This window comes from Drosophila teissieri, chromosome 2L (genome assembly GCF_016746235.2).
Source record: "Drosophila teissieri strain GT53w chromosome 2L, Prin_Dtei_1.1, whole genome shotgun sequence".
NCBI classification, from domain to species: Eukaryota; Metazoa; Arthropoda; class Insecta; order Diptera; family Drosophilidae; genus Drosophila; species Drosophila teissieri.
Window position 1 is genome coordinate 11,977,897 of NC_053029.1, and position 26,801 is coordinate 12,004,697.

The 26,801-nt window shown below is 41.5% G+C and overlaps 1 protein-coding gene across 3 annotated transcripts in view; it reads left to right on the top strand.

Annotated features, from left to right (window-relative positions):
* The window catches only part of LOC122618975 (putative mediator of RNA polymerase II transcription subunit 12), a 60,035-nt gene extending 33,594 nt beyond the window's left edge, over positions 1-26,441 (top strand). For 2 of the 3 annotated variants that reach the window (XM_043795582.1, XM_043795600.1), the window contains exons 2-5: positions 17,026-17,158; positions 17,215-17,426; positions 24,185-24,462; positions 24,544-26,441. In XM_043795582.1, the coding sequence (XP_043651517.1) occupies positions 17,026-17,158; positions 17,215-17,426; positions 24,185-24,462; positions 24,544-24,658 (738 nt within the window). In that variant the 3' untranslated portion in view covers positions 24,659-26,441. Of the gene's footprint in view, positions 1-5,462; positions 5,502-17,025; positions 17,159-17,214; positions 17,427-24,184; positions 24,463-24,543 lie in introns of all 3 variants that reach the window. The other variant, XM_043795590.1, reaches the window with a different exon arrangement.
* The last annotated feature ends 360 nt before the right edge of the window (positions 26,442-26,801 follow it).

Here is a 26,801-nt window from a genome sequence, read left to right on the forward strand (position 1 = left end):
ACTTTCATGCTTAGCCACAGAAGTCAAACGATCGCATAAAAAAATGCCAAATAATGGGAAATGTCAACCAGTGTTGTGACCCAAAGTGAAAATTGTGTTTATTATCGCCAGTTAAATTGGAATATAATTTTTCCTGGCCATTAAAGGCAAATAAAAAGCTGGCCAAGATTAGAGGTTTTCGTCTGCTGAATGCCAATGGCCAGTGTGCGTGTTTCATGTGATGGTCGACCACAAATTGCTTAATTGGGTCCGAGAGGGGGGAAATCCGAGGGGGCATGGGAGTGGCCACCGTGAGCCATCAAATGCTGACAACTTGAAGTGTGTCACACACAGTGTCTTCAAACAAATTATAGACGCCGCTCGAAACGCTCCTCCCTTTCAGCGCCGGCAAAGAGTTTTCCGCTTTTCCCCGTTGCGTGTCTCTAATGGAAATTCCCTTTCTATCGCTCTCTAGCTGTTTCCCCTCTGATTTCAAGGCGCCACTCTGGTTCACACTTGGAAAAAATATCCAACGTAAAACGTCATTAAAATTTGTGATTAAATATTGGGATTTATTAAATATACTTTTCATTAATTTGGCAGTGTGCAGCCGATTAATATAAAATTTAGATATTTTTTGATAAACTGTAGAAGAGAATTTCTCGCAGTGCGCAGAGTGCATATGACATGAGCCAAGTGCAGGTCTCAAGCCCTCTAATTGATCAAAGGAGTGGAATGGAGGGGACAGGGTACAGAGTTCAGAGTTCGTGATTCGGCTCATGGTGATGAGATGAGTGTCTATATGTGGAGGTCAGCAACTCCGATGATGGGAACTCGTGGTCTAAGTAGCTGTGGGACATGCACCTCTTTCGAGTGGAATATCATTGACTTTTGATATGATAATAATAGGATGGGCAATGAAACAAGAACGAGATCAGGGCTTATAGCGTGCAACTGTCATTGATGTGATCTTTTCTAAAGGTTAACGAATATCAAATATGAAAATACTATTACTATTGGCATCGTGAAGTTTATTTGCTGTAGTTCCATTAGGTTGTACTCTCGCTCTTTAGATATTATTACATTTTTAAAGCTGTGAGCCCCAAACAAAGGTCATTTAAAAACCTAAACCACCTTAAATGATTTGTTTGTTATATTGTAACACTGGTGGATTTCACGGCATTGAAGGGGATTTGCTCTTAAAGCATCAATAAGATACATAAAATAAACAAAGTGTGACATGCAGCACTTGTCATAAATCCGAGTTGAGCACAAGTATTTACAACCAATGAAAAGTGGAAACGAAACTGAAATCGAACGGTGAGTGGGCACTGGAAAAGTTATGCACTCGCCAGATACATTTTGAAATCATTGATCCAATCGAAACCGAAAGTGGGCATTGCTAATTAGTGTTTGTCCGTTTGACCTGCCGTTTTGGGAGGGAAATGAAGCGAGATTTATTGTCAGTCACTGGAAACATTCAATAAATTAAGCGGCGGTGCTCAAAGCCAAAAGATACTTGTTGTGGGCTTCGCTGCAGTTTCCCCTTTTTTTTGTTAATAGGTATTTAAATCGATTCGATTAGTGAGATTCACGAATTTAGGATGGGGTTTTTAATTAATTTTAGGCTCTTTTTCTTGTCGTTGAAATAATATCAAACGAAATATCTAATAATTCATTTTAATTTGATAAATACACATTGAAATACTGTCCCTTAAAATACGTATTTTTGCTCTTATTACCACTGAGTTATGAAGCAGAACAATTTGCAGTTATAATTTAATTTTAACAAATTAAATGAATTAGTTTCTGCTTGCTATCAGATTTATTTACAAACTCTTCACTACCAAATTTGCTCTCAATTCGAGCTCAGCTCCTCTTGTAGTTTTTACCTCAATTCTGCTCGACTTCATCATCGGACTTCAACGTTGATTTAGTTGGATTTCCGCCCGGCTGGCATCCTGATTCACTTTTCCTTTTGCAAGTTCGAGTATCTCGAGTGCATCAACAATTCCCAGCGCGATTCCTGTTTGTTGTACAGTTGTGCACACAACGACTAGTCAAGTTCGAAAAAATCGAATAATGGATAAAAAATGCTGGGCAAAGAAAAAACTTGTTCAAGCACTGCCATTGACAAGCGGAGAGTGCAACGTGCAATGACAACGGGAACATAAAAAGTATCAAGTGCTCCGTCGAACCGTTGAACTTTTGCCACGCCTACCGCCCACCGACCCCCGCCCCCGCACGACTGCCTACCAAAGTAAAAAAAGGCGGCCTTCATAGATGGCTAAAACCGGGGAGGTAGGGAGGAAGAGCGAGTGAGACGGGGCACTTTAAGCAAGAACCATAGAGAGAGAGACGGAGAGTGGTGCACAGAAAGAGACGGCGTGACGGCACAGCCGAATGCCATTATAGTGATCTATGGGCTTGTTGAAGTTGCCAATATTGAGAGCGTAAATAAAGATTTCTGGCCAACACAACATAAATTAAAGGCACACAGTGCGTTGCAACAGATTTCCACGGCCAACAAACTTGAGTTGCATTCTCGCATTAAAAGTTAGCGACCAAACATTTGCCTATAAAATCCGCGCAGCTATTACGTTTCTAGCTGGTTTGGATATTAATAATATTAGGAATATTATTAAGTAGCCTTTTAAAATAAACCATTTGCATGCCAAATAGGTGGTTCAATTGAATTCACGCATTCCAAACCACATTTGAATTGAATAAAAACTCACTTCGTCGCTCGAAAATGCAGTTGCATCACTCTGATCTTTGTTGGCACTTTGGGAATTGCCCTATCACTTGCACTTTCATTCGACACCAGCGACAAACATTCGTAATTAGCTGAGAGCTCATTTGCATCCACTTCCACCCGAAACTCACTTGCCACTCGCTTATCGAAATCGATTATAAAATTGACACGCTTCTGACGCCGCACAAAAATAATAAAGAAATGAACAAAAAGCGCACTGGTGACGCTTTTGAAAATGATGCCATAAATTCACAAAATTATGACATGGAAAATAAAAGGCACACCAAACAGAAAACGGAAAACAACAGAAAACCGAGGAAAAAAGTCATTATCAATTACGCCACTTAATTATTTTTATTGGAGCGTAAAATGCTCCATTTCTCAGTGAGCAGCACGCAAACAGGGTGGGATTATCTCCCCGTCTCTTTCGCTGGCTCTCTACCCCTCTCTTTCTCTCCCCCCATTCCCCAATTCTCCGCATTTGTCGCACATGTGTCAATGGAGTGCTAATTGTCGCGTGCCCACATCTCTCTTGGAAAAAAAAGAGGAAAGGGGGCATTTTTCTGCCTGGGATTTGAATCCTGCCACAGTTTCTCTAGAGAAAAGCGGGACAGAGCATAGAGAATTAGGTGTTCGGTTGAGTGGTTGTAATAGCTCTGTCGCTTTTGCATAATTCGCTTGGTGTGAAGGGAATTATTTAAGGTGATTTTTGGGGCTTGGCAGCCAGTTAAACCAAATTGGAGGCGTTACCAGGCACGCACTTTCTAAACGAATTTTGAATAATTTATGCGAGCATTATTCAACTGCAGTTGACACCAATGACTCCTCAATTGAAGGAGTAATTTGCCAAAGCTGGGAAAACACGATGGAGTCATTCAATTTAAATTTATTTGGACAACGTGCTGGAAAATCCCAAAGCAGCAGCTAAAATATTCAACGAATAAGAGAAGCAATTGACACAAATTGTTTAAAATTGTCAGCTATTGAGTCAATAATCGAGACAAGATCTGGCCGCCTAATAAAAAATAAGCTCAGAAAATACTAGTATTTTATTTTTCATGAATCACTAACTTCTGTTGAAGTCTAAAGCAGTTCTATCTGAACTAAAATAAATCAAGTTGGTACACATCCAGCGAGCAATTAGCCAACGCAGCTCTTTTTGTTCATTTCGCTGTTGGCCAATTGTCTAGGATTTTTTTGCCAGCTGCTTCGCGATTGTCTGAGCAATTAAAAATCATTTAGCGGAAAAACCAAGCGAAAATTGGAGCGACATGTGTTGGTGGCGTTTATAGCGTATTAATTGACTTTTGTTGATTGAAAACTATTTCAATTGTGCGCTGTGGCAATCTTTTCTTTGCACTAATTAAATTAAGGCAAGGCTGCGGACCACCCACAGAAAACTTGACTCTTTTTGCCTGCAAAAAGGAGTTTAAGTGCTTGTCGACGAATTGTTTGCGTGAAAGTTGCACCACAGCAACATGCAACTCGGAAAATATATACATTTCACCCAATAGCCATGGGATTTTTGCCAATTTAATGTTATACATTACATCGAGTTCAGCCGTTTCACTTGTCATAAGACTGAACTCCATAGATGACAGCTCGGCTGAGACTCAATCGATTGAAGACAATCATAATCTATGGTATTAAATTTGATGTATATCCATTTCAAAATCATTTTTAAATACAATGTAGCTGCTTGGTTCGATGGCTAAGTAAATTGTACACTATTTAAGCAAGAGCAGAGCCGAATTTTGAAGTGTCCTGCAATTCATCATCTCCAATCAAGTCCCGCTTGATTTGATTTGGTTAGATGGTCTGCTTTGGCTGGTAGTTCGACCCATGATTGATGGCTCGTTATCCATTGGAGGCCGGCACTTGAATACTAAACACCCAAGTGACTCAACAAGTTGCAGGTTGCAGAAGCGACGCACACGCACCAACAGAAAGAGATGGCTAGCAGGGAGCAGAAAGAGACGGCTAGCAGGGCACTCCCACACACGATTTATAGTTTGGTTTCTGCAATGTTTGCATATGAGATGATTATGTCTGTGGGTAGTTTGGAAAGGCACAACAAAAGGAGAAAATAATTGCATTCAGCCCTTCAGCAAGTGTAATGTTTTGTAAAAAAAAGATTATCCGCTTATTGTGCGGAATTTGATATGTAATGAAAATCAATTTCATGACAGAATGATTACTATATGCAGAAAGTGTTAAATGTTTTCCCCAAAGCATCAATAATGTATATTATTTAATTTGGTTTAAAGCTTATATACTACCTAGTTTATTTCGCTACCTTCATCACTTCACTAAATTGCAATCGATTCCACTTCGTTTTGAGTGCTTCTCACATGAACTTGACAATATGCCCAGTCTCGAGTGCAGTTCTTCAAGTATTTCCGTACGCCATCTGCCACCAATTCAAACATCAAGTTAGCAAAACATTCCCCAATGCTTGTTGAGCAACAGTGTTTTGTCTGCGGACTTAACTACTGGCAGTAACTATTTTTATACCCTCCTATAAAAGAGCGGAAACTTTGGCCAGCCCCGAATGGCTGAATGGCTGAATGTCTGAATGGTTGAATGGCTGCCTTACATTAGCAAGTGGCAGAAATGCTACAGAACTCTGACTTAGACAATTGCAACTTTGTTTCGATCCGCCCACGGGCGAAACTTCTGAACCCAACTCGAGTGCAACTGCAATAATTTCCCCCTCTTTTCGTTGCAGGTAAGTGCTGCAAAGACATTAGAAGACAACGATGGGCATGTAAGTACCGCCACGAACATGAAACCCACCCACATGTCGGTTTCCGCGGCAAACAGTTGTGGTCAAAATAATAGCGGATGCACCAGCTATCTTTAAATATAGAGATGGTTAGTTTATGTAAACATTTCTCCTAATGGTGTCAATAACTGACTGCAATTTACATGCATATATACCGGAGCATTTGGTATACGACTGATTCATCTGGAGTCTGTAAAGCATTTTCTATTGTTCAGAGATTTTCTGAACCATTTTTAAATAGTTATTAAAACACAAAGGCATTGTATATTTTAAGTATAGTGTGTTACATGAAAAGCGTCTATCGTTCATATACAAGTGCTTAGCATGTCGATCTGTCCTTGTGTGTCATGTAAAATATAGACACGCAAATTGAACTGAAATACTAACCACGGCGAAACCACAGTGCAACCACTCCTGACAATTGCCGGCACTTCCGTTGCATTGAACTTGCCATATACCACATACGCCCCCATCATCGCGGCGATCGTCTGTGTGAACAGAGTCGTAAATGCATCTGGTGAGCCCCGGGTGGATGACCTGCAAACGATTCCGATTCTGAACAATTACAATAGGCGGCTTGCTTAACGATCGTGACCAATTTGTTGGTCAACCAACAACAGCAACGATCAACAACAAGATTCCCAGTCCCCTCAGTTCCCAGTCTCCAGCTCACAATCCCCAATCCCCAATCCCCATCTCCAGCTTCATCTGCAATCGTTTCGCAAATATTTACACACTGAATAGAGAACGGATCTCTATTTGCTCCCCGGTACCCACTCGACCGCTCCAATCGCCGGCTGTCATCGAGTGGAGCGCACCCACCGGAGGCCTGTCCATCAATTCGATGTGCGCCATGCCGATGCAAAGTCTGTGCATTGAATATTCAATTAAAAACTGGCGTCGACTGCCGCCGCCTGCCATGCAAAATCATCGCAAAATGGCTTAAAATGTGTATGCTCTAGGGATAACTTAGTCTAGTTTTATAGATTAAGAAAGCTAGATTATCTATATGGAAGAGAGGTTTAAAAAGTCTTTAAAAAAGAAACAGGGACTTATCATATTTAAAGAAGCTTGATTATTGTAAAAGCTAAAAACCATTGAGTTCATTTTATTGAGCAAAGGTTATTTGATATAAAAGTAATATCTAAGTGACTTTATACCTCATTTCGTTCTTTACTAGCATCTTTGTTCGTCAGATGTTTTACATAACTTCCGCTCTTGAACACCGAGTCAAAGCCAGTGGCAAATTCACGATCAATCCGCCGCCATGTAGGGTATACGTGTGTCCCCGACCAACTCATTTCCATATATAGCTCTTGGCGCTGGAAAAAGAAAACGTGACTTGTCTGGCTCCCGTCTGCCGACTTATGCCGTCTTATGGACTGAATCATTTGCCATTTGCGAACTTAGTTTAATTGAAACGTTGGCTCGCGAACTTGACGCTGATTTGACTGGCGAATGTCTATGGGTCTGGGCCATATCCTACGACTGCTAACATTACTTACCCTGTGACCCACATCCATTTGGCGGAAATAGTTGGAAAATGGGAAATTGTAGAAATGGTAGGCGGGGGAAAAGGGCAAAAGGAAAAAGGGACCAGCCCCTGGCATGTTGTGCCGAAATTTATGACTTTCATTTGTGTTTTTCTCGCACAAATCACGAGTGTGCCACCACGACACCCGCAGCAAATAAAATAAATTGAAATGTGGGTCAATGTTTGTGTTGCTGCGGCTTTGTTTTTCCCAAAGAGAGTGACCCAAATGACCCGTCAACAAACCACAGTGAACCTAAATACGCATAGATAGCAGTAAATGCCACTCGGGTTGACCCGCAAAAAAAAAGGAAACCAAAGTCCCGCGAAACAATCGGATTTTGTTGGTTGTATTCTAAAATGCGCTTAAAATATGTCCGGCAATAAATGCGCACCAAAAAAAATAATTAAATGTCAGCGAAAATATTCGAAACAAATATTTAAATGTCGGCCGAACATCAGAACATCCAAACCATCCAAACATCAAATTGAATTTGCGATCCGCAAAAAGCTCGTAACGGCATTCAATTTTCCAGATTTTCCTCTATAAATTTTATGCATTCGCATGCCAATTTAATTTAATGCAAACATTTGCGCAACAAAGATTAATAATTAAATGCTTATGGAGGTATGGCAGATTTTATTGCTGCCAGCATGGAATTTTAATTGCTTTATTTCCATTTCCATTACGGCCTTTCTAAGTTCTTACTTAGCTGAGGTGAGCATATGTTAAAGAGTGCAAAACATAAATAAAAGAGGATTTTTGATTTATAAATTTGTTCGTATAATAAATATTGTGTTTGTAAGGGCTTTGGAAATGTTGTTTCGAAAACTGATCTTCCGTGTTACTTATTAAACGCCCTTTTCCTTTTCCCTTGATATTAATCATTCAATATTGTTATTGCTGCACCTCCCGCATCACTTCACTAATTACATTAGTGTACCCACAAATCTACCTGTTCTGGGCTCCGCCCCCAGCTACAGTTTCCCCACCCAATCCGCAACCACAGTTCATTAGCCCCCATTAGAGTGGGAAAAGCGGCAACTACAAGGGAAAAGCGAGCGGGGTGGGGAGAGGTGAGAGGATGGGGGAATGCAAGTTGCATTCAACGAGGAGCATGTAATTGTGAGTCTGTGAATAGCAGGAAGAAAGGGTAACAGCATCAGCGGTAATCCAGCCGGGAAAACTCAAAGAAAATTCACGGCGCAAACCGCAGACAGAGTTCAAAGTGCTGGTGCTGGGAAAGAGATAGGAAAAACATACATAGCACTTGTTCACAGGGTTTAATGCACGATAAACCGTGGATATACGAGTATGAAACAAATCCCCCTCTCAGCACAGCGTCCCTCTGATAAGAAGCTGCTGGAGAAGCTTGGTCATGAGAAACTGTGGACAATATTTGGGGGAGCAAAAACCAGGAACAGAGGGAATATGGCAGCTTGTCAATAAATATTCTCTTATCAGCTGTCAATTGAAAGTTTTTCGTTGTTAATGAAATTACTTAACCGAAAATTATCGAAAACTTAAGCAAGACGAAAGTCAAGAATGGAGAAAATTGTTTCATTTAAAGTTCAGCGGATGAGCGAGGAAGGCAAAGCCAATGAACCCAAAATACAAAATCAAACACAATCGACTTTGACTGTAGCTTACCCCTTCCATTTGAAATTCCCAAAGAGCCCGCAAAATTCTTGGGAAACTTTCAAAATGTTAATGCTCCCTCAGTCGTGAATTTTAAGCCCTTTAACATCGACAGCATCATCATTTATTCAAGCCAAAAGGCTGTCATGGCCCGATAAAATGATGAAAACGAAAATGTAAGAAATTAAATAAAACACGAACGAAATCAATAAATTGCAACGTCTTAAAGCCAAGTTGATAACTTCCCAAATGTGGCATTAAATATGCATGGCAAACACTTGCGATTGAGTATCTTTCGAGAGTGTCGAAGTGTGAGTAATGTTTATGCCATTTATTCCGGGCGACAAACCGCAAGTGCTCTAAAAAACTCCAAATTAGGGAAAATGCATGGACATAAACGGGAAATTCAGAGAAAATGCGTAAGATGTGAAAAACTGAGGAGAGAATCCAAATTACGTCGCGGTGGCAAAGGTTCCCACGTAAAAGGACATCATTTTCGAGGAATTACACAAAATTAAATGTTACTTACTGAACACACACAAAAGAAGCAGTTGGTTTGCGTTTTTAAGAGTCATTAGTAACTACATAACTTCACTAAAGATGTTTTTTAAGAATCTCACAAAGTAATCAATGTCATCATAATTTTTCATTTAACGAGCACCCATATTTACTATTTTCTGGACACTGTATAGCATTTAGCAAATTAAATATCATGTTAAATCAGTTCTAGTCGCTTACATCTCTGAATCCCCCTTATAAATCCCAAGGATCTCCTACTTTTTCATACAGATTACTCCATTGATACAGATACTTCTGTAGTAAGTACCAGCAACTTATTGAGATGATTTCTTGAGAACGATTGCGTTGCATTTCCTTTTCTAGGTCCCTCGTAAACTTATTCACGATTTTTGTTTTTTTTCCCTGTCCATCTTGACCATCAACTGAAGAAATTTATTTATTTTCAATCAGCGCAGCATATTCTGCAGTTGTGCAGCCGCTCCATTTCCCTCCCGCCTTTTCAATCGAACATATCGATGCTGAGCAACTTTGTCGCCTCGTTTTGCCACTTTTTAAGGGGGGCTTAAGGGGGTCTTAGGGGGGCAGAGGCGTTGGAGCAATGGGGGCTTGGACAAGGGGGCGGGAAGGTGGCTCGACAGGCAGCGCGTGCCGCTTGGAATATTTATGAGCTGCGTCCATCGCCAGGACAGCTTCTTCTTTGGCCATCAACTGACGGAAATCAATGTTGACCCACTTGGGGTGCAGGAAAAAAAAAGACGGACTTGGAAATGGGATCGGGAAACTGAAGACGCCAGACCAGAGCAACATCGAAACCATCTCTCTTTTCCCCGCCGACGACGACGAGTGAAAGTCAAGTGAAGAAATTAATTTCGCAGCAAGTCATTAATATTAAGTTTTGCCAGCAACCCAAAAAAGGTCATAATGAGTCTGGGACCTGAAGTCGCAATTTAAATTGTAGACAACTGTCGCACATTGAATGATTTTTCTTTTTTCATTTCGCTGGCATTTAATTGCTGCCACATTTATTATAAGCGCGGAATTTTCAATGAGTTTCAGCACCACCTCTTCACCAGCTATTGCTTTTTTAATGTTTGCGAAACTTCCGTTTCCGCTTAAATCGCTGTTTTTTGTGCAGCTGGTTTTGTTTATGATTTTTCGCATTGTGTTTTTGGCCTAGTCTGAAAAACTCAATTTGGCTTTGCTCAATTGGCAGCAAAAACATATCTGTGATTTATTAACGAAAGCAGGTTTAGATAACAGAAACAAAGCAAAATGTAACACAGAACTTATATATTGCAAATATGCTCTTTATATAAATATATATTTATAACAAATGTAACTGGCTAGCTTTTATGGCATTATTACACATTCAAGGACGTGTAACGATATCGTTTAAAGGTAAATGTATGATGGAGTTTCCACTTTACTCTGCTATGTTTTTCCCTACCAACAACTGAATTTTCCTTTGCACAGATATCCCTACGAGAAACATAAGCAGCGAGCATAAACTATTTTATCGCCTCTGGCATTTGGCTTTGTCTGCTTTTGTTTTCTTTTTTTTTTATTTTCCTGCTGCAGCTTTTCCTGACCCCACCCACTTTTACACCCCCCTCGCCATCGGACGTCGACGATGCAATCGATAGCCTGGAAATTTATGACCAGTGTTGCCTTACTAAATGAATTTATGGCTGGCGTTTAGCGCCGGCGTTCAGTTTACGGTTTCCAGAGTTGCGTTGCTCAAATAATATGCGTAACTCGGCCACGCCCACTCGCCATCCACCGCCCAAAACACCATCCATCCCCGCAGAAAGTTGGCAACACTGAAAATTCATTTTCGGTTTTTGGCTGCACTCCTTTCGCTCGCAGTTTGCGGTTTTTCCGGGCACTGCTGACCAGGCCGAAACTTTTTGCGGTTTCTCCTATTTTTTCCGCCCAGTAGCAGGCTCTAAACTTTGGCCCCAATTTTACCCCCTTCTGGTATCCTGGTAGGACCCCCACCGGTGGACATCCTTGGCGTTGCAGTTTCAAATTTGTTTAGCAAGCCGTTCATAAATTTGACACTTTTTGGCTGCATGTGAGTTTCCCCCTCGACTCCGCTCATGCCCCAAGCCCTTATGGACACGTCCAGGTCGAAATTTTCCGAGAAGCGGACGAGGGGGAGGGGGTGGGGGGTATGTGCAGATCGCAGGCAGTTGTTGGCAAGTATTTCTGTGGTTTTATCTCCATGCAAAGTAAACTTTTGGCGCCCGCTGTGGTTTTTCGCAACTTTGAATTGCAAAATAGTTGTGTGGAGGGGGGAAAGGGGTATTAAGGTGCTCCGTGGCCCCCTGGAGCATTAATGTTGTCCCGGATTGTGGGGGCTTTCTTTGGCCAACAGAAAAGCCGGCTAATTAATGAGAGTTTCAAGTGCTATCTGCTCAAGTAGGCTTCCCAAAGTTATACTTTACATTAAAAACTAACTTACTAATGGGGTCTTTTTACTATTCATATTTTCTTTAGCTTCCATATTTGAAGCTTTTTTAATATTTGAGCAAATTTTGCTATTTTGTACTAACGCTTTACCTTAAAAACCTGGTTTTTGTTTAATTTTAATTAACTTTGTTGGAATTTCCATATAAATGCTAATGAAGCGACATGCGTTTGCGTTTCTGACATATCTTTCGTTCAATTCCGACGAATCCATCGACTGACAGCTGTCAGAAGCCTGTAATTTAGCCCTTTTCTGTGCAGATTCTCAGTTCAGATATCCTGCCACGATTTTCCTTGGACCCCCCAATGTGCCCACCAATGTGCCCACCCCGAAAACAAACAATCCTGTCCGTCAAACGGACAGATACAGATAGACATTCGCAGTAAGTGAAAGTGCACAAATGAACCCATTCCAAACCGAAGGCCTCCATCCCCTCATCCCATCGCCCTTTGCCGCCCACAAGGCCGCATTAAATTGTGGGCGTGCCCATTGTTGCACGAGGTGAGGTCAGCATGTGCATCCCTGTCCGTAGCTCGGTTTCAGCCAAGTGGCAGCAAGGTGCGCCAAACTTCATTTGAACAAGGCCCGAAATGAGGGCGGTGCTAATGAGGGGCGTGGCAGGGGGAGTGCACAGGGGCAGGTGCAGGGGTAGAGGCAGGGTGCCCAGCAGGTCGATTGTAATGCAGGTTTCGATGTTCCACAAAAGGGCCACCTCGTCGTTGTTCCCTGATACTGCAGCTGACAAGCAAACTGACGGAGAGACGCATCGAGTAGGGCCACCCCGATCCCTCCCCTTGCACCCTCCCCCCTCACTGCCCAGTGACCTTCCGCCCCGGCTCATGTGGGTGGGCGTGGTCCGCATTAACATGCTTAATGGCCGAAAGGTAGCCGTCACATATGGGAAAGAAAGGAAGGAAATTCGCAATAATACAATTAAATTAAATGTTTCCATTTAAGGTTTACATATATTTTTTTTTTGGATTCAATAATATTGTAATTTGGGGAACTCCTTTAACTACTTTGAACTTTACGGCTCTTTCAAGAATTTAAAAAAAGTACCTTTCTCTCAGCAAATCCTATATGGAAAGCTTTCGATGATCCCCCTCTGCTTGTGGGAAAAGGTATAGTGGAAGTGACCAAAGGAGTGAATGAATATGCAGCCGGTTAAATGTACATATGTAAAGTAAAGTATATATCCCCCTCAAGGGTCATATGCCAGGCAAGCGATTCAGGGCCCCCCGAAGATCTGAGGTGAAACTGTTAAAGGTTGCCACCGAACGAACGTTCAGTCGGTTTATCATTTATAATTCATTTGCCGTTGGCCTTAAAGGACTTTAATCTGCCTTTTTCGAGGCACGCTCGGCTTGTTTGGTTTTACGATTTTACGAGTATGGCTGTTGCTGTTGCTTTTGCTGTTGCTGTTGAATGAAAAATAAGGCACCTGGGAAATTTGCGTAAATGCTGAGCCAGGCACACAACATAAATAAGGTGGAAATCATGTGTAAAGGAAATTAATCGTGGATGTGTATGTGCATACAAGGTGCGGAAATGATTTAATTAAATTATAAATGCTCGATTGTTAAACAAATTCTGTATCTATGTAATTAAGTTGAAGTCATTGCTATATGGCCATTTAAACTATGCCACACAAGTTATCATGTTCGGGGCAATATTTATGGTCGAATGCCATAATAGCTGCCAAATGCATATTAACCGCACCAAACTCGGCCACCAACTGAGCCACATATTCGCACCACAGATGCCACACCGCGAAAGAGACGTCTATAGTCGGCGCGAAAGAGACAAGAACAATGGGAGATTGCACTGAACCCGGGAAAAATATATGTGCATTCATAATAAAAATTTATGAGACCAGTCCCAAAAGAAAACTTGGCAAAAGTTGTACGCGAAGAGTTTGGCTGCAAGAAACAACAATAGAGAGAGAGGCAAGACAGGAAAGAAAGAGAGAGACGCAGGCAGACAGAAGTTGTTGCAAATTGCTTCGTAAAAACATAAACTTCATAACCATTATAAAGTTCAACAAATACAATTTATATGCAACAAAACGCATCAGGCCAAAGGCAGGTAACAATCCGCAGAGAGAGACGGCTGCTACGCGAAAGTAAGAGACGGCATGATGCATACAATGAGTAAACAACAATTACCGAAGTGAACCCAAAAACACTTATGCGAATGCGTACTGTACGAGTATGTGCATTTTTCACCATAAAAACTTTTCAATGCAAAACTTTTCTTTCCGCTTTGGAGTTCCAATCGCGTTTTATCTGGCCAACTTTTATTTGCCTTTTCTATGCAAATACATTTCAAAATAATTCCGCTCGTCACACGAGGCGTATGCGCAATTTGACATGAACACGCCCGAAAGTATGCAGCGCAGAATGCGGAAGAAAATTCATATCGAATTTTCAAATCTCTTCAAACTGGAATTTCCATATCACCGGCAGATTTTTTGCCTGTATTTCTAGTATTCGCCGAGTCGATTTCGCATGCAGCTAATAAATAAAAGCATTCGACTTTGATATGATATCAAGTGTGCTCCTTCTGCTCCAATTTACGATATTGCACTGAGAAGAATTTGTATATGTGTTAGGAAAATTTAAAGCATGACCCGTTTTTAGGGTTTGGAAGAAAACACAACGAGCATAGCAAGTTTATTGTGAACTTAATAATTTTTTAAAAGATCCACAATATAAAGTTATTTAATGTAAGAATGTAACTTGAAAAACTAGTTTTATTCCTTTTGAGTATTTAAAAACCAAACTTTTATAAACTTGTATTAACTACTCTAACTAGATAGCATTAAAAAACGTTGTTTTGAGTAAGGTCAAGTCCGTACCATTAGTTTTCAATAGGTATCACTTGAATATAGTAGTCTATATAATGTGCTAAGTGGGCGCATCGGCAGTTTCCCTCCTATCGCTTCCTTTTCCCAGGACTTTTCCCGTGCACCCATTTCGCCTGCACGCTCTCCGTCAAAATGCCACTCGACTGTGGAATGGAATGGAATATGACAAACAGGAGCAGACGGGGCGATCCAGACAGGAATGGCCTGGGAATCGGGGGATTCCCAGCCCCACAGAGGCTGCAATATTTCAGCACTCGACTCGACAGCCAAGTGTCTGCCGGCGGGAAAAACGAGGAGCGGGCCAAAAGGAAGTGTAGGAGCTCTCCTCGAGGGGCGTTTGAGTTTTTAATAAGCAGCCAGTGCGGCGTCAAATGCCAGAAGTTTGATGAAAGCGAAGGCAGCTTGACGGGTCTCCCCTTTCGCCATATCTCTTCTCGCTGCCAGTGCAGTTTTCAAAATTGAATAAAGTTGACAAACGAGAAGCGACCCGAAAGGTGATAAATTCTCAGCCAGCGTCGCAGACTGAAGTGTCGTTAGCAGTTGGATGAAAAAACGGGGAGAATCTGTCCAAAATGGAAGCTGGAAAAACACAAATTTAATTGCAATGAGCCGGGCTTTGAAGGAGCAGCGAACGGAAGCAAGCGGGTCAAGCGAAATCATTTTGGCAAGTGCAATTTGCCAAATGAGATAACATTTCAGACGCTGCTCGGGTGTTTCGTGCTTCTGCGAGCGCACTTTGGATTCTGTTTCTAAACATTTTCGTTGTCTTAAATTATATACACGATTGTATATGTATTTTAATAAAATATTCTAATAAGGAATTAAACCAAATACATAGGGAAAAGATAAAATACTTCAGTATAGCTTTGTGAAAAGAAGTAACATTTGTAGATGGTGCAATTCCCATAAGGGGCTGATCCAAGCCTTATCTAAAGGAATTTCTCCACGGCATTTCAATCAAGCTGCATTACCGTTTAATGCTGCCCAATGGCCAGATGCGAATGCCAATTTTCTTGGCGGTAAAGCAAAGGCCAAGTGGTCATAGACATGGGCATTATCGCCACATTCTTGAGCGGATTTGCCCCCCCCTCGTGACCCTGTGGCCCATCTTGAGCCATCGGAAAACAGCAACAACAATGGGGGAACCATTCATAAGCCTCAAGGTTAAAGCGCTAAATATCATTGACCAACATCAAAGAGCCATTGTTTTCGGCCAAAAGCAAATGGACCAGAAATGCTAAGCCCACAAATGAAGCTGAGAATGGGCCTGGACACAATACAACGCACAAATGCCAAAGACGAAGATTTATGCCAATTGCTCTTGAGCACCTTGTACCAAGCATATATAGTACTTACTTATATATATGGATATTCGAGTATTCATGTATGTATGCTCAATGTGTGACTAATGAACAGGGGCTCCAACTCCAGAACGCTGGCCTTTTATTTAGCCATTCGGCCCACCCACATTTGCACAATTTACGATTTTTCGCTCCTACCGGCACTGCCTATATATCTTTGTACATTTATATATATTTTTTTTGTGTGTGTGCAAGAGCTATGGCCGCAGTCAGCTCATTAATTTCGCTTAACTTCACAAATTGCCAATTGTGCGCATTGGTCAACATTTTTACTTCATTCGGTCTCGCTTCCAATTCCTGGTCGACTGGGCCTGGTTTTTTGAAGCTGGTTCTGCTTTTGGCCATGGACCAGGTTGATTTCCTTTTTCCCCAACATTGCTATACGTCCATGTCCGACAATTTCTTCTCTATTGTTCTCGCAGTCGTATTTATTGCCTCGAATGCCAATTTGTTTCATGTGCCCATTGTTCTGCACTTATCGGTCAAGGTAGAGCGACTTGGTAGCTCAGTTTGTATCTTACATTTTCGGTTAGGCCAACTTAATTACTTGGACACGTAAGAATTATTATTTCGGTCGTGTAATAAAGGGGATTAGTTACTCATTTTTTTGGTTAATGACCTATTTTTTCTCATAAATTTTAGTTTTATACTGACTACGCTTAGGTAAGGGTATTCATCTGTCCTCTTTGAGTCCGTTTGCCCTCCGCTTCATTCATGTAACTACTGTTGCTTTCTGTGCCGTCTGCGTGCACATGAATTCTTAGTTTATGAACTTCAGGTGAGCCAACATATTGTTGGGCACCAACTTCTCGTTAATGTTACACCGGCATGTTACCTCAATCTGTGTTTGCCTTCCCTTCCCTTCCCTTTCCTTTTTTCTGCCTCCCATGGACAATAAAAATGGTGACAAATTGTCATCACACGGCACAAATGGGGGCTTTATTAATGTGAGTGACTTTTATGGCAGCGGCAGCGGCACCGGTGGCGTATGCGTAATGTGGATGATCATATGGTGGCCAGACAGAGAGGGGAATGGCAAGGGAGATATGAAAACGAACACACAAAACCAAACCATCAATTAGCATAACTAAAATGAGCCCAACCCTGTTTTCCTTTCCAGGATGTGGAGAACAGTTACGCACGCAACTATGTGGCGGGGAAGGTCGGCCAGAAGAAGGAGGAGCACTTGGGAACCCCCGAGGCGGTGATCAAAGCGAGACGCCTCCATGCCCAGAAGCAGAAGAGTGAGCGAGGTAAATTAACTTATTTATTTGAACTATTTAACCTAACACTTGCAACCTTTTGACAGCCCTAGCCCACGCCCACATGAACCAGGTGCTGAAGGAGGCCACGTGCCGCGTGCCCCAGAAACGCTGCCAGCTGGTGCAGCAGGATCCTTCCAAGATCTACACGCCCCACTGCACCATTCTGCACCGCTGCAGCGAGGACAGTGGTTGCTGCCCCAGCAGGAGCCAGATCTGCGCCGCCAAGAGCACCCACAACGTTGAGCTGCATTTCTTCGTGAGTACAGATTAAATGGAATATTAAGATATACTATTTATATTAGGTAAAAAGAGACAGTAGTTAAAATCGGAAAATCGTATATCTAAGCTGCAGTACTGCGTAGAGAATATTTGAGCAGTAGTTTATTAGTTTCCGATTTGTGTTATTAAATTAGTTTCTACTGACTCCCTTTATAGAGCCACGCCCTTGAAAATCATTTTCATTCAAACGTTGCGCTTGGGTGCAGTAAAAGCAAAAGCAACAACAGTAATAAATGAAAAGCGATTTTCATTCTGACGCGAACGCATTCATTGTACTTGGGCTTCAGGTTTTCGAAAGCAAACGTGTGCGCTTTGCTCGCGTTTTGCGACTTTAAGTACCGATGCGCTGTCTCTTTCCTGCCACATGGTGGCGTCTCTTTCTGGTGAAAATACCAGCGGCGGCCGTCGACGTTGCCGTTGTTCTTTTTATTGTTATTGTTGTGGGCGTAGGTCATGCTTGAGGGCGCCATGTTGCAACATAACCATATCGTTCCACCTTTATTTTCATTATTTTCATTTTATTTTTGATCGCAGTAAGTACGTCTTTTTCCAGCGCGGTCTTTCGGCTGAAATGACTTTTTAATGACGCAATGATAATTCAATTTGTTTGGTGATTTATGCCTCATGATATGATTATTGTTGCTCGATGCTGCCCTCATTGTTCTTGCTGTATTTTTGTTACGTAACGAGCTTTCAATACATGTTGAAATCGAGAATGTAATTAAGCATTTGTGCTTTGCTCTGGGTGAGGAAACCCATTTTTGCTTCATTTTAATATGCTACAGATTGGATTGTTGGCCATGTGATGGATGGTTGCTAATTAACGGAAACGAGTTGTGCATTCGTTTGATTTAAATGGGTTAACTACATTTAAGAAGCTTAAACTCATCAAAATACAAAACACACGTACAATTTAATCATCTTATAGCATTACATTAATCAAATATATTATGAGTAGTACAGTTTCCATCGTTATCATTCCGAAAACTTTTCATATTCCAAACAATGTTTTTCCACGGATTTTGGCAGTAAACAAAATCTATTTCCTGTAAGTTTCCTCGGCATTTGCTTAGTTTTCCATTATATGCGACTTGGTAGTTGGCTGATTTTTGCCTTCCTTACATAAATTTCATAAATTTCACTCTTGCGGTGGCAACTTTTTTATTAGGGGCCTTCGAGGCAGTAACTCCGTCCTGCGAGCATGGCTTTTAATTTTCAAATATTTATGCTGCGCTTGCCGCAAAAAGTTGCCACTTGCAAGATTTATACTCACACACCCTCCGCTGAGAGGAGAGACCAAAGTCTGGGGCAACTATGACCGCAAAATGCTTAAGAACAAGACAAACACGCCCACACATCATATAGAAACAGGGGGCGGAACAAGGAGTCAAGTTAACTCGCCCCACTTAATTATCCAATAAAACTTGCGAGCAAGGCCACACAAATTATCGCAGGGCAATTTAACATTTTCGACACTCGAGCAAAAACCCCTGGGATTCGCCTGATAGATAGCTGCAGAAAGAGAGGTATTTTAAATGAATGGAAGAGTTACGAGGGTCGAGATAAGACTTACAAATATGCATTCAACAGATTAAAGTTATGCGTAATCTTAAGATGTGGCAGACATAAAGATTCTTCAACAAATCGTTTTAGAAAAACAGAACGGCTTTTATGTTTGCCTAAACTGCGGATGCAGTAAGCCAGCTTTAAGGTCAGTTTAAATATGCAAATAGTTTCAGGGAAATCCCCAAAATAAACTTGTTCCTTTTGGGCATGAGCAAACTCCATGACAAGCCCGATGGAATCAGGCGGCAGCAAAGTGTATGGCCCCAGGGAACTCTAGTGGCCATCATTGTGGGCTTCTTTCCTCTTCCCCCTTCTCTCATGCCATTTTCAGACCATTTTCCGTTCCTTTCTTCATAGACCATCCTTCATAGGGGACACAAGAAAAAAGAATATTTCTAGCCAGGAAACTGAAGCTGAAGCTATGCTTCCCAAGCTGTTGGCAGCACTAAAGCTTAAAAACACATATATGGTACAACAAAAATATGAGGCACTAAAGAAGCAAAGAAGCCCAACAGGATGAAGAAGCAGGACAGTCTGCAGTGGAGGAAGCTGCAGGAGAACTGAGGAGAACTTGGCCAGGAGGGAGCAACTCAGCGGTTTGTCATTGAGAGGTGTCAAGTGGCAGGCAAACACACGCAGACTCACACAGCTGGAGTGCTAAAAAAGGAGGTGCTGCACTGGCAGAAAATGTGCCAGTATTGGGAGTCAAAAATAAATGATTGTTTTCCCTTTGGAAATAACATTTCCATTAAGTTGTAGCAGTACTATGTTATATTTTTATAAGGATATCCTATTACTACTAGTTATATTTTTATAAGGATATCCTATTACTACTAGTTATATTTTTATAAGGATATCCTATTACTAATAGTTATATTTTTATAACGATATCCTAAGCTGCAGATGTATATTATTGAGGATACCTATAGAGCATCCTCTTTCTATGTAGCTACCACTCATTTCGCTCTGTGTAGCAAGAGCGTCGAGTGGGTGGGAGGGTAAGCGCGCCAAGGAGCGATAACCAGGCTGAGGATGCAACCAACAACAGCAGCACGATAAAAAGCGTAAACATTTTAACAAAACATAATTTATGTTGCGCAAATTTTTGCATTTCGTGGCAGGTTTCCGGGTGGCAGTGGGGGGAGTGTGCAGGATGCTGGGGCAGTCTTCAAAGGGCATTGGCCTACCCCTCCGCCCCCGCTGCCCCCGCTGCCCCCTCTTCCCCCTCTGTCCCCACTGCCAACCGAACACACCATAACAAACTCCGGCACATGTTGTAAGCGCTGTGAGATTTATGAGGCAGTCTCCTCTCCTTTCTTCGCCTCCTGGATTCTCTTTTTCGGGTTCAATGCCCTCCACTTTCACCCGAGTCCGCAAGGGGCGCGCGGGGTGGCGAGGGGGTGGCAGAAGAGCAGGGGAAAAGGGGAGCGGGGGTAGGTGGGTAGATGGGGCTAGAAAATCCAAGGCAGAAATCAAAGGCCTGCTAAACGTGAAAGCCAACGCCCACGAGCAGCAATAATAAAATCCAGCGCACACACCCGGCAAAACTTTTGCTTGTTTAGCAAACCGAAGCCGAAGTAAAAGTCAATTGGCTGTCAGGCAAATGGCCAACTCCTCATCCACATGCAGCCGTCATCTAGGTGCTCCATTCGGAGAAATTCCCACCTACATTGACAATTTCACTACTATTCTATTCATATGTCAACACAATGGAGGCGCCTCGAATTCACAGGTCAATGAAGTAAGTGGCCATTTATCAAAGTGTCCATGAAATTTAAAGGTTTTCATCATAATAATAGAAGTGTTTTACTATAGAGGTATTAATATATGCCATCCACTTAATATAATACTTATTACGTCCGCATTTCATGTAAATGGCATTGTTTTCTCGCTGTGCACAGGCATCTGCATGGATATATGAAGTCGAAGTGAACTTCGGTGATTTAATTAATTTGCCACAAAATGTGGCCAGCTCAAGGCGTGTGCATAATAAGCTTGGGATGAGTTGAAAGCCTGGTAACTGGTAACGGGCGAAAAAGGCGGATTTCCGAAAGGTATGAAAGCCACGAGGAGGAGCGGGGAGCGGGGAGAGGGGAGGAGAAAGAGAAAGGACGCTTTTCGTGACACTGCCTCTGCCAGTTTTCGAACTGCGTAATGCAATTTTGCCACGCTAAAATGCCCTTGCCCCACCACGAGACATCCACGTGTGCACATAGGGAGATTTTGGAAAAGGGGGAAAGGGGTAAAAGGCGGTGGAAAATGCAAATTGCGAGCACGTAAACAGGTGGAAACAGAAACAGGTGCAAGAGGTAAGCGGCAGCATCCCGCACTGCAGCTCGGAAAAGCTCCTCTAATGCCACGCTGATGTGGGCGCCACGAAATGGATGAGAAATGGTTCGAACGCAGATACCCACTTCAGGTGGATTTTAATATGATCGATATATTACACAAATAACTAATTACCCAAGATATTTCAATTAGTTGGGCTTTGTGCTTGCACTAAACAAGTTAATCAAATTGCTGAACTTTGAACTTTACTCAGAGCGAATACACTTTAGTCTCCGTGCAATCTCTAAATCCATTATTCTTCCGAAATACCCTTCTGTTTACCATCGAAATCCCCTTCCGATGTCTTCTTGGTTGCTGAAACTTTACCAGCAGTTGATGACAGTGGCAAGTTGTGCATTCCTTGGATTTGTGTAGAACCAACATGTTGGGAGGAAGTGAAGCTGAATTAGGGAATGCCATGGCTTGGTGAAGCTACACGAACTATTTACTAATTTTCTGAAGTTTATAGTCATGGATTTGGCTGCCAAAGTTTGCAGTTAGCTAGAAAAATAAATGTATTTTCTTGAGGTAGCATGCGTACGGCCATTTGCAAAAAACAAACTATAAAAGGGATTTAATATTAAATTAGTACGAAACTTTATTTTTCAGCCTTGGGCTCTAATTGGATATCATAAATTCCAGTACACTTAGAAACAAGTAATGCAGGTCAATATACAAGGCAATGATTTCGAATTCCTCCCCAAAAGTAGGCAAACAACAAGTAGCAGTAAATACTCAGCCTGGCCTCCTTTACGCCTCAATTAAGTTCTCGTCCTTTGCCATTGTATCGAGTCGAAGGCCCAGCGCAGGAAGCCTCTAGAAAATGCATGAATTTAGGAAAAACATTTTATGCTTACACGACACTGAGCTGACTTAATCGCAGCCCACCACTCGCCCAAACCGCCCACTACTCGGAAAATCCCTGGCAAACCGAGCCATAACTGACTAATTGCTCGGGTCACACACACGCACACCAGGGGACACACACGCACACTCCCCTGGGAAATGGGGGGCGGGGGGGTAGTGAAAAAGGGGCTTCAAATGCATTTTCATGCATAAAGACCCAACCTCAATTACAGAGGCCATCTTGAAAAGAACACTACCCTTCCGCATGCACTCCTAAACAATATAGTTATGCATCCCAATGCACTTTACATTATTTAACTATTATCAAAAAAAATCCTAAAATATTTTAGAAGCTATATTGTTCCAATTCAAGTTAGAAAATATTTTAGATATAACATTTTTGGTAAGAGAAAAAAAAAATAACAGGGAAACTAGGGACTCTTCCGTTGCTAGTCATGTATGCATAGGCTGAGATTTGCATATTTACTAAACAGAAGAAACAGCAGCAGCACTTTAGTGCAATTTTTGCACAATTGTGGTTTGGGGCAAGTAAAGTAACAACACCAGCACTTGGCACTTCCGTTTCCGGCAATTATTGTTGCTTTTTGTGAGGGAAAGCGCCCACTTCTCAAGCAATTTTGTGCCTCTCTGACTACAAAAACGAGAGAAAAAACTTTTTGGGGCTAAAAGGGGGGCGGAAAAGTTTTTCAATTCGATGCAGGTTGAGTTGCATTTCTATTAGCCAAAAACCACACCACAAACCGTAAAAACCACACAACACGAACCGCAGCGAGCGAACCCAACTAAAAACTCAATTTAAAGCATTTTCATAAATACCTAAAACGAACCAGTGAATTTTCCCTTTTTATGCTTTGTCAACTTATTGGGATTGTTAGTTGTTTCTGCCCTGATGCGTCCAATCAAAATTCAAATGCTTCACAGCACTCCCCAATTTCTCCAGACTCTTTGTTGTTTTTTTTTTTGGCACATTTTCCTGACATTTTCCCTGCTGTTTCCCCCCTTTTCCACATGCTGCTCCTTGCGAACCAAGATCTATGCGCTAGTTGAGTGGCCAGGGCTTGATTAATGGCCAACTTGTTATTTTAATTAAACAAATCCAACTTAATTTATGCAATTCATACGCATTTCATCATTTTGCACTTGTCATGCAACAAGACCCACAATTTCCACCGGGTTCGGGAGCAGTGGAGAGGGGTGGAGGGGAGTGGTGGGGAGGGGAGTGGAGTGGAAAGTGGACCACAGGGCAGCCTCCAAAGTGACGACACGAGACCAATCCAATTTCGAGCTCCAGCAGCTGTAGAAGTTTTGTGGTCTGTTAATGGCTCTCGGTCAGTGGCGTGCAGCCAAATTGGAGGGGGGCTATCAAAATTACCATTTAAATTAGCTAACTACTTAAATTTGTAGTATAATATTGCAGCTGTAATTGTAATGATCTAATATTACTGATAATATAAATAAATGCTCATAGGTTGTATGAATATATAGTGATTTTTGGTCCCAGTCCTAATCGAATGAAAGCATTATCCTTAGAAAACATCTGTACACAGCTACTACTAAGTTCTGTACTACAGAGATGCATTGAATATGAAGCCGAAAAATCCCCCTTACAACGATTCACAATCACATAAGCCCCTGCGCAAACAACTGACAACTCATTTAAGAATTACAAGAGCTATAGCAATAACCGACCGACAACTAGACGGGGCAACAATGACAACAAGTTTGATGAGCAGTCAGCTTAGGAGACTGTCAACTCCCTGCTGCCAGTTAAGAAGATATACGAGTATATGCTATATGTATATGTTTTCCACATGGCAGTACGTATGGGGTTTCGGGGGTCAATTATGCAAGCTTCGTATGCAAATAGCTGGTCGGTATAATTAAGCGGATGTGGGGGTGGTAACGGGGTGGTGGCATGGGATGGTTGCTTGTGGCGCCTTATTAAGGATTTATCTGTTCTCCGATTTCCCGCAGGTGAAGAGCAGCAAGCATCGGAGCGTAATCGAGAAGCGGACCTTTGTGAACCACACGGAGTGCCACTGCATCGAGCGATCGACCTACAACGAGGAGACGGCCATGGCCCACTACGGGCAGTCGGTGGTGCGGGCCACCATACTGAGTTGCACCTGTCCGAAGAGCTTCGAGAAGATCCTGCAGGACGACGGGCAGTGCAGGTGCGACTGCAGCTCCGGCAACTACGACTGCGACTGGCTGAAGCGGGGCAACGAGCACTTTGCCATGAACGATCGCAAGTGAGTGCTAGCCCACACTTTTACCCACATCCCCATCCTGACATTCTGCTTTTCCCCCCAAAAAAAAAAACAAAAAAACAGGTGCATACAGCAAGGACGCTGCAAGCCGCCCACCTGCGAGTTTGGACTCTACATGGACAAACACGGTCGCTGTCCCAAGCAACACGAACAACCATCGTACAATGCCATGTCATAAGCGGGGGATTTCGCACGTGAAGCCAGGAAAAGTATTATGCGGTCTGAGGAAAACTCAGCTCAAATCCAGACAAGGGGGAAAATCCTCTCTTCCGACAAGAGCAAAGGCAAAACGAGAGACGTGAATTTAGTTGCATATCCTATACAAAACAATACGAAAGTAAAACGATGGGTCGATTAGCAAGAAGCAAACGTACTAAAATACCGAAAGCACTTCAAATCTGTAATGTCTATAACAACAAAATAGTTGTTATATACATACGAAATAGGCATTCGACAGCAAGCAGAAAAGAGTAGTATTTTCTACAGATCTAAATCAATAATAAAGTTGGACACATTTTTACTAAGAAGTGCATAAAACAGATTATTTCTACTTTAAAAATCGACCCAGCCTAAGTAAATCAGCTGATTGTGTAGTAGATTTATTAGGAATACCATCCGATGAGCCATTTAAAGTAGGTGCAACAAAATCTGTATCTTAGCAAAAGGAAACAAGACTTTTTTGCGCATGTTTTACTAAACAGAAAGAAATCCACATGCAACCATATGTATTTGTAGCATTGTTCTTAAGTGTTTCAATATAAAACGTAAAACATCCACAAATAAACCAGAATAATTATGTGTGTTTTATGCGTATGCTAAATGAAATTCCAAATATATAAATTGACTGCGTTTTTAGTTTTAGTCGACTAATGTTATGTTATTTAATTAGTTATTTAATTATAATAAATTCAAACGAAAACAAATCACTAATATTACAATCTAAATATATAAATTACCTAGATACGAGCAAATATTGTATTGTTCATGTTATTTAAGCTAAGTTTTAACAGAATTCAAACAAAACCAATCCGGGATAAGTCGCAACAAAAACAAAATTAAATTTTCATATTCAATTTCTAGTCAAATTTTAATTTTGTTTTTCCACGGCCACAAATGTTTAATCGAATGGAAATTCCGCCATTGAACTCAGCAAATCAAACGGCATTTAAAGCGGAAAATACAAAACAGTAATCTAACCGTAAATATAGCGATATAAATGTATAAACCATATGAACGTAAACTAGCCCACAACTCTCTTGCTTTTTCCTGCATTTGATTGTGACAACTAAACTAAACACATAGGATATCTTCAGTATCGCATAAGTGCATCATGGGAAAGCCCGATTTTAGACACAATTTCACACTTCACACTTCACATTTTCATTTGACCCACAAGCACGAGCTTTAGTTTAAGTTACTCAAATAATTCTGACACCGAGCACTGTACATATATTTTAGAAACCTACATTTAAGCGGCACCCAAAGTGAATCCGTTTGGCACGAATTATGGCGCAAATTGTTTCAGAGTGGGAGAGAAATAATTCCCACATTGCATAACGCATTTGCATATTAATGACATTTGCTGGACGGCAATCGATGAGCTCAATTATTAATTTCAAGCGGAATTTGGGGCTTTAATTATTGTGAATTTATTTACCATTCAGCCAGACACCAAATTGCCGTTTAATAACCTGTGCCTCATTTCTATTTATCCTGCGTAATTTCACCATGCTCGCCATAATTATCGGGCAATCTATTTGCTCAAGGTAAAATATTTATTGAAATTCGCACCCCACTTTAAATAAGCATACGCATATAGGAAACGCAATCTCAATGCGACGTTGAATGTGACATGAATATTTCAATAAATCAATAAATCTGTGTAATTGTTAATAGAAGCTACCGCAAAATGATACCAATCAGAATCAGAATATACGAAAGATTACATTTCAAAATGATTTTATTTACAACTTTTAGCATAAATTTTAATGTATAAAAATGAATGTAAGCGGTAAGCTGAGAAACAAACCAATACTAATAAAAGAAACATATTATTACTATGCGAAAATCAAACAATGTATTTTATTAATGGCTTCCACAATCGGAGGAGGCTTCCCAAATGTTCGAAGTCATCATAATTAGCAGTCTGGCGCTAAAGGAGTTTGTCAAATGTTTAGTGGTCAGGGAAAGTCACGGAAAGTGAAAACTGCAGCTAATGAGTCGCAGAAAGTAATTGTGTAAGACGTCAACTTCATTTGTTTTTATTCAAATGGCTACCACAAATAACCATAAACTTAGTTGCAATCAATATACAACTTAAT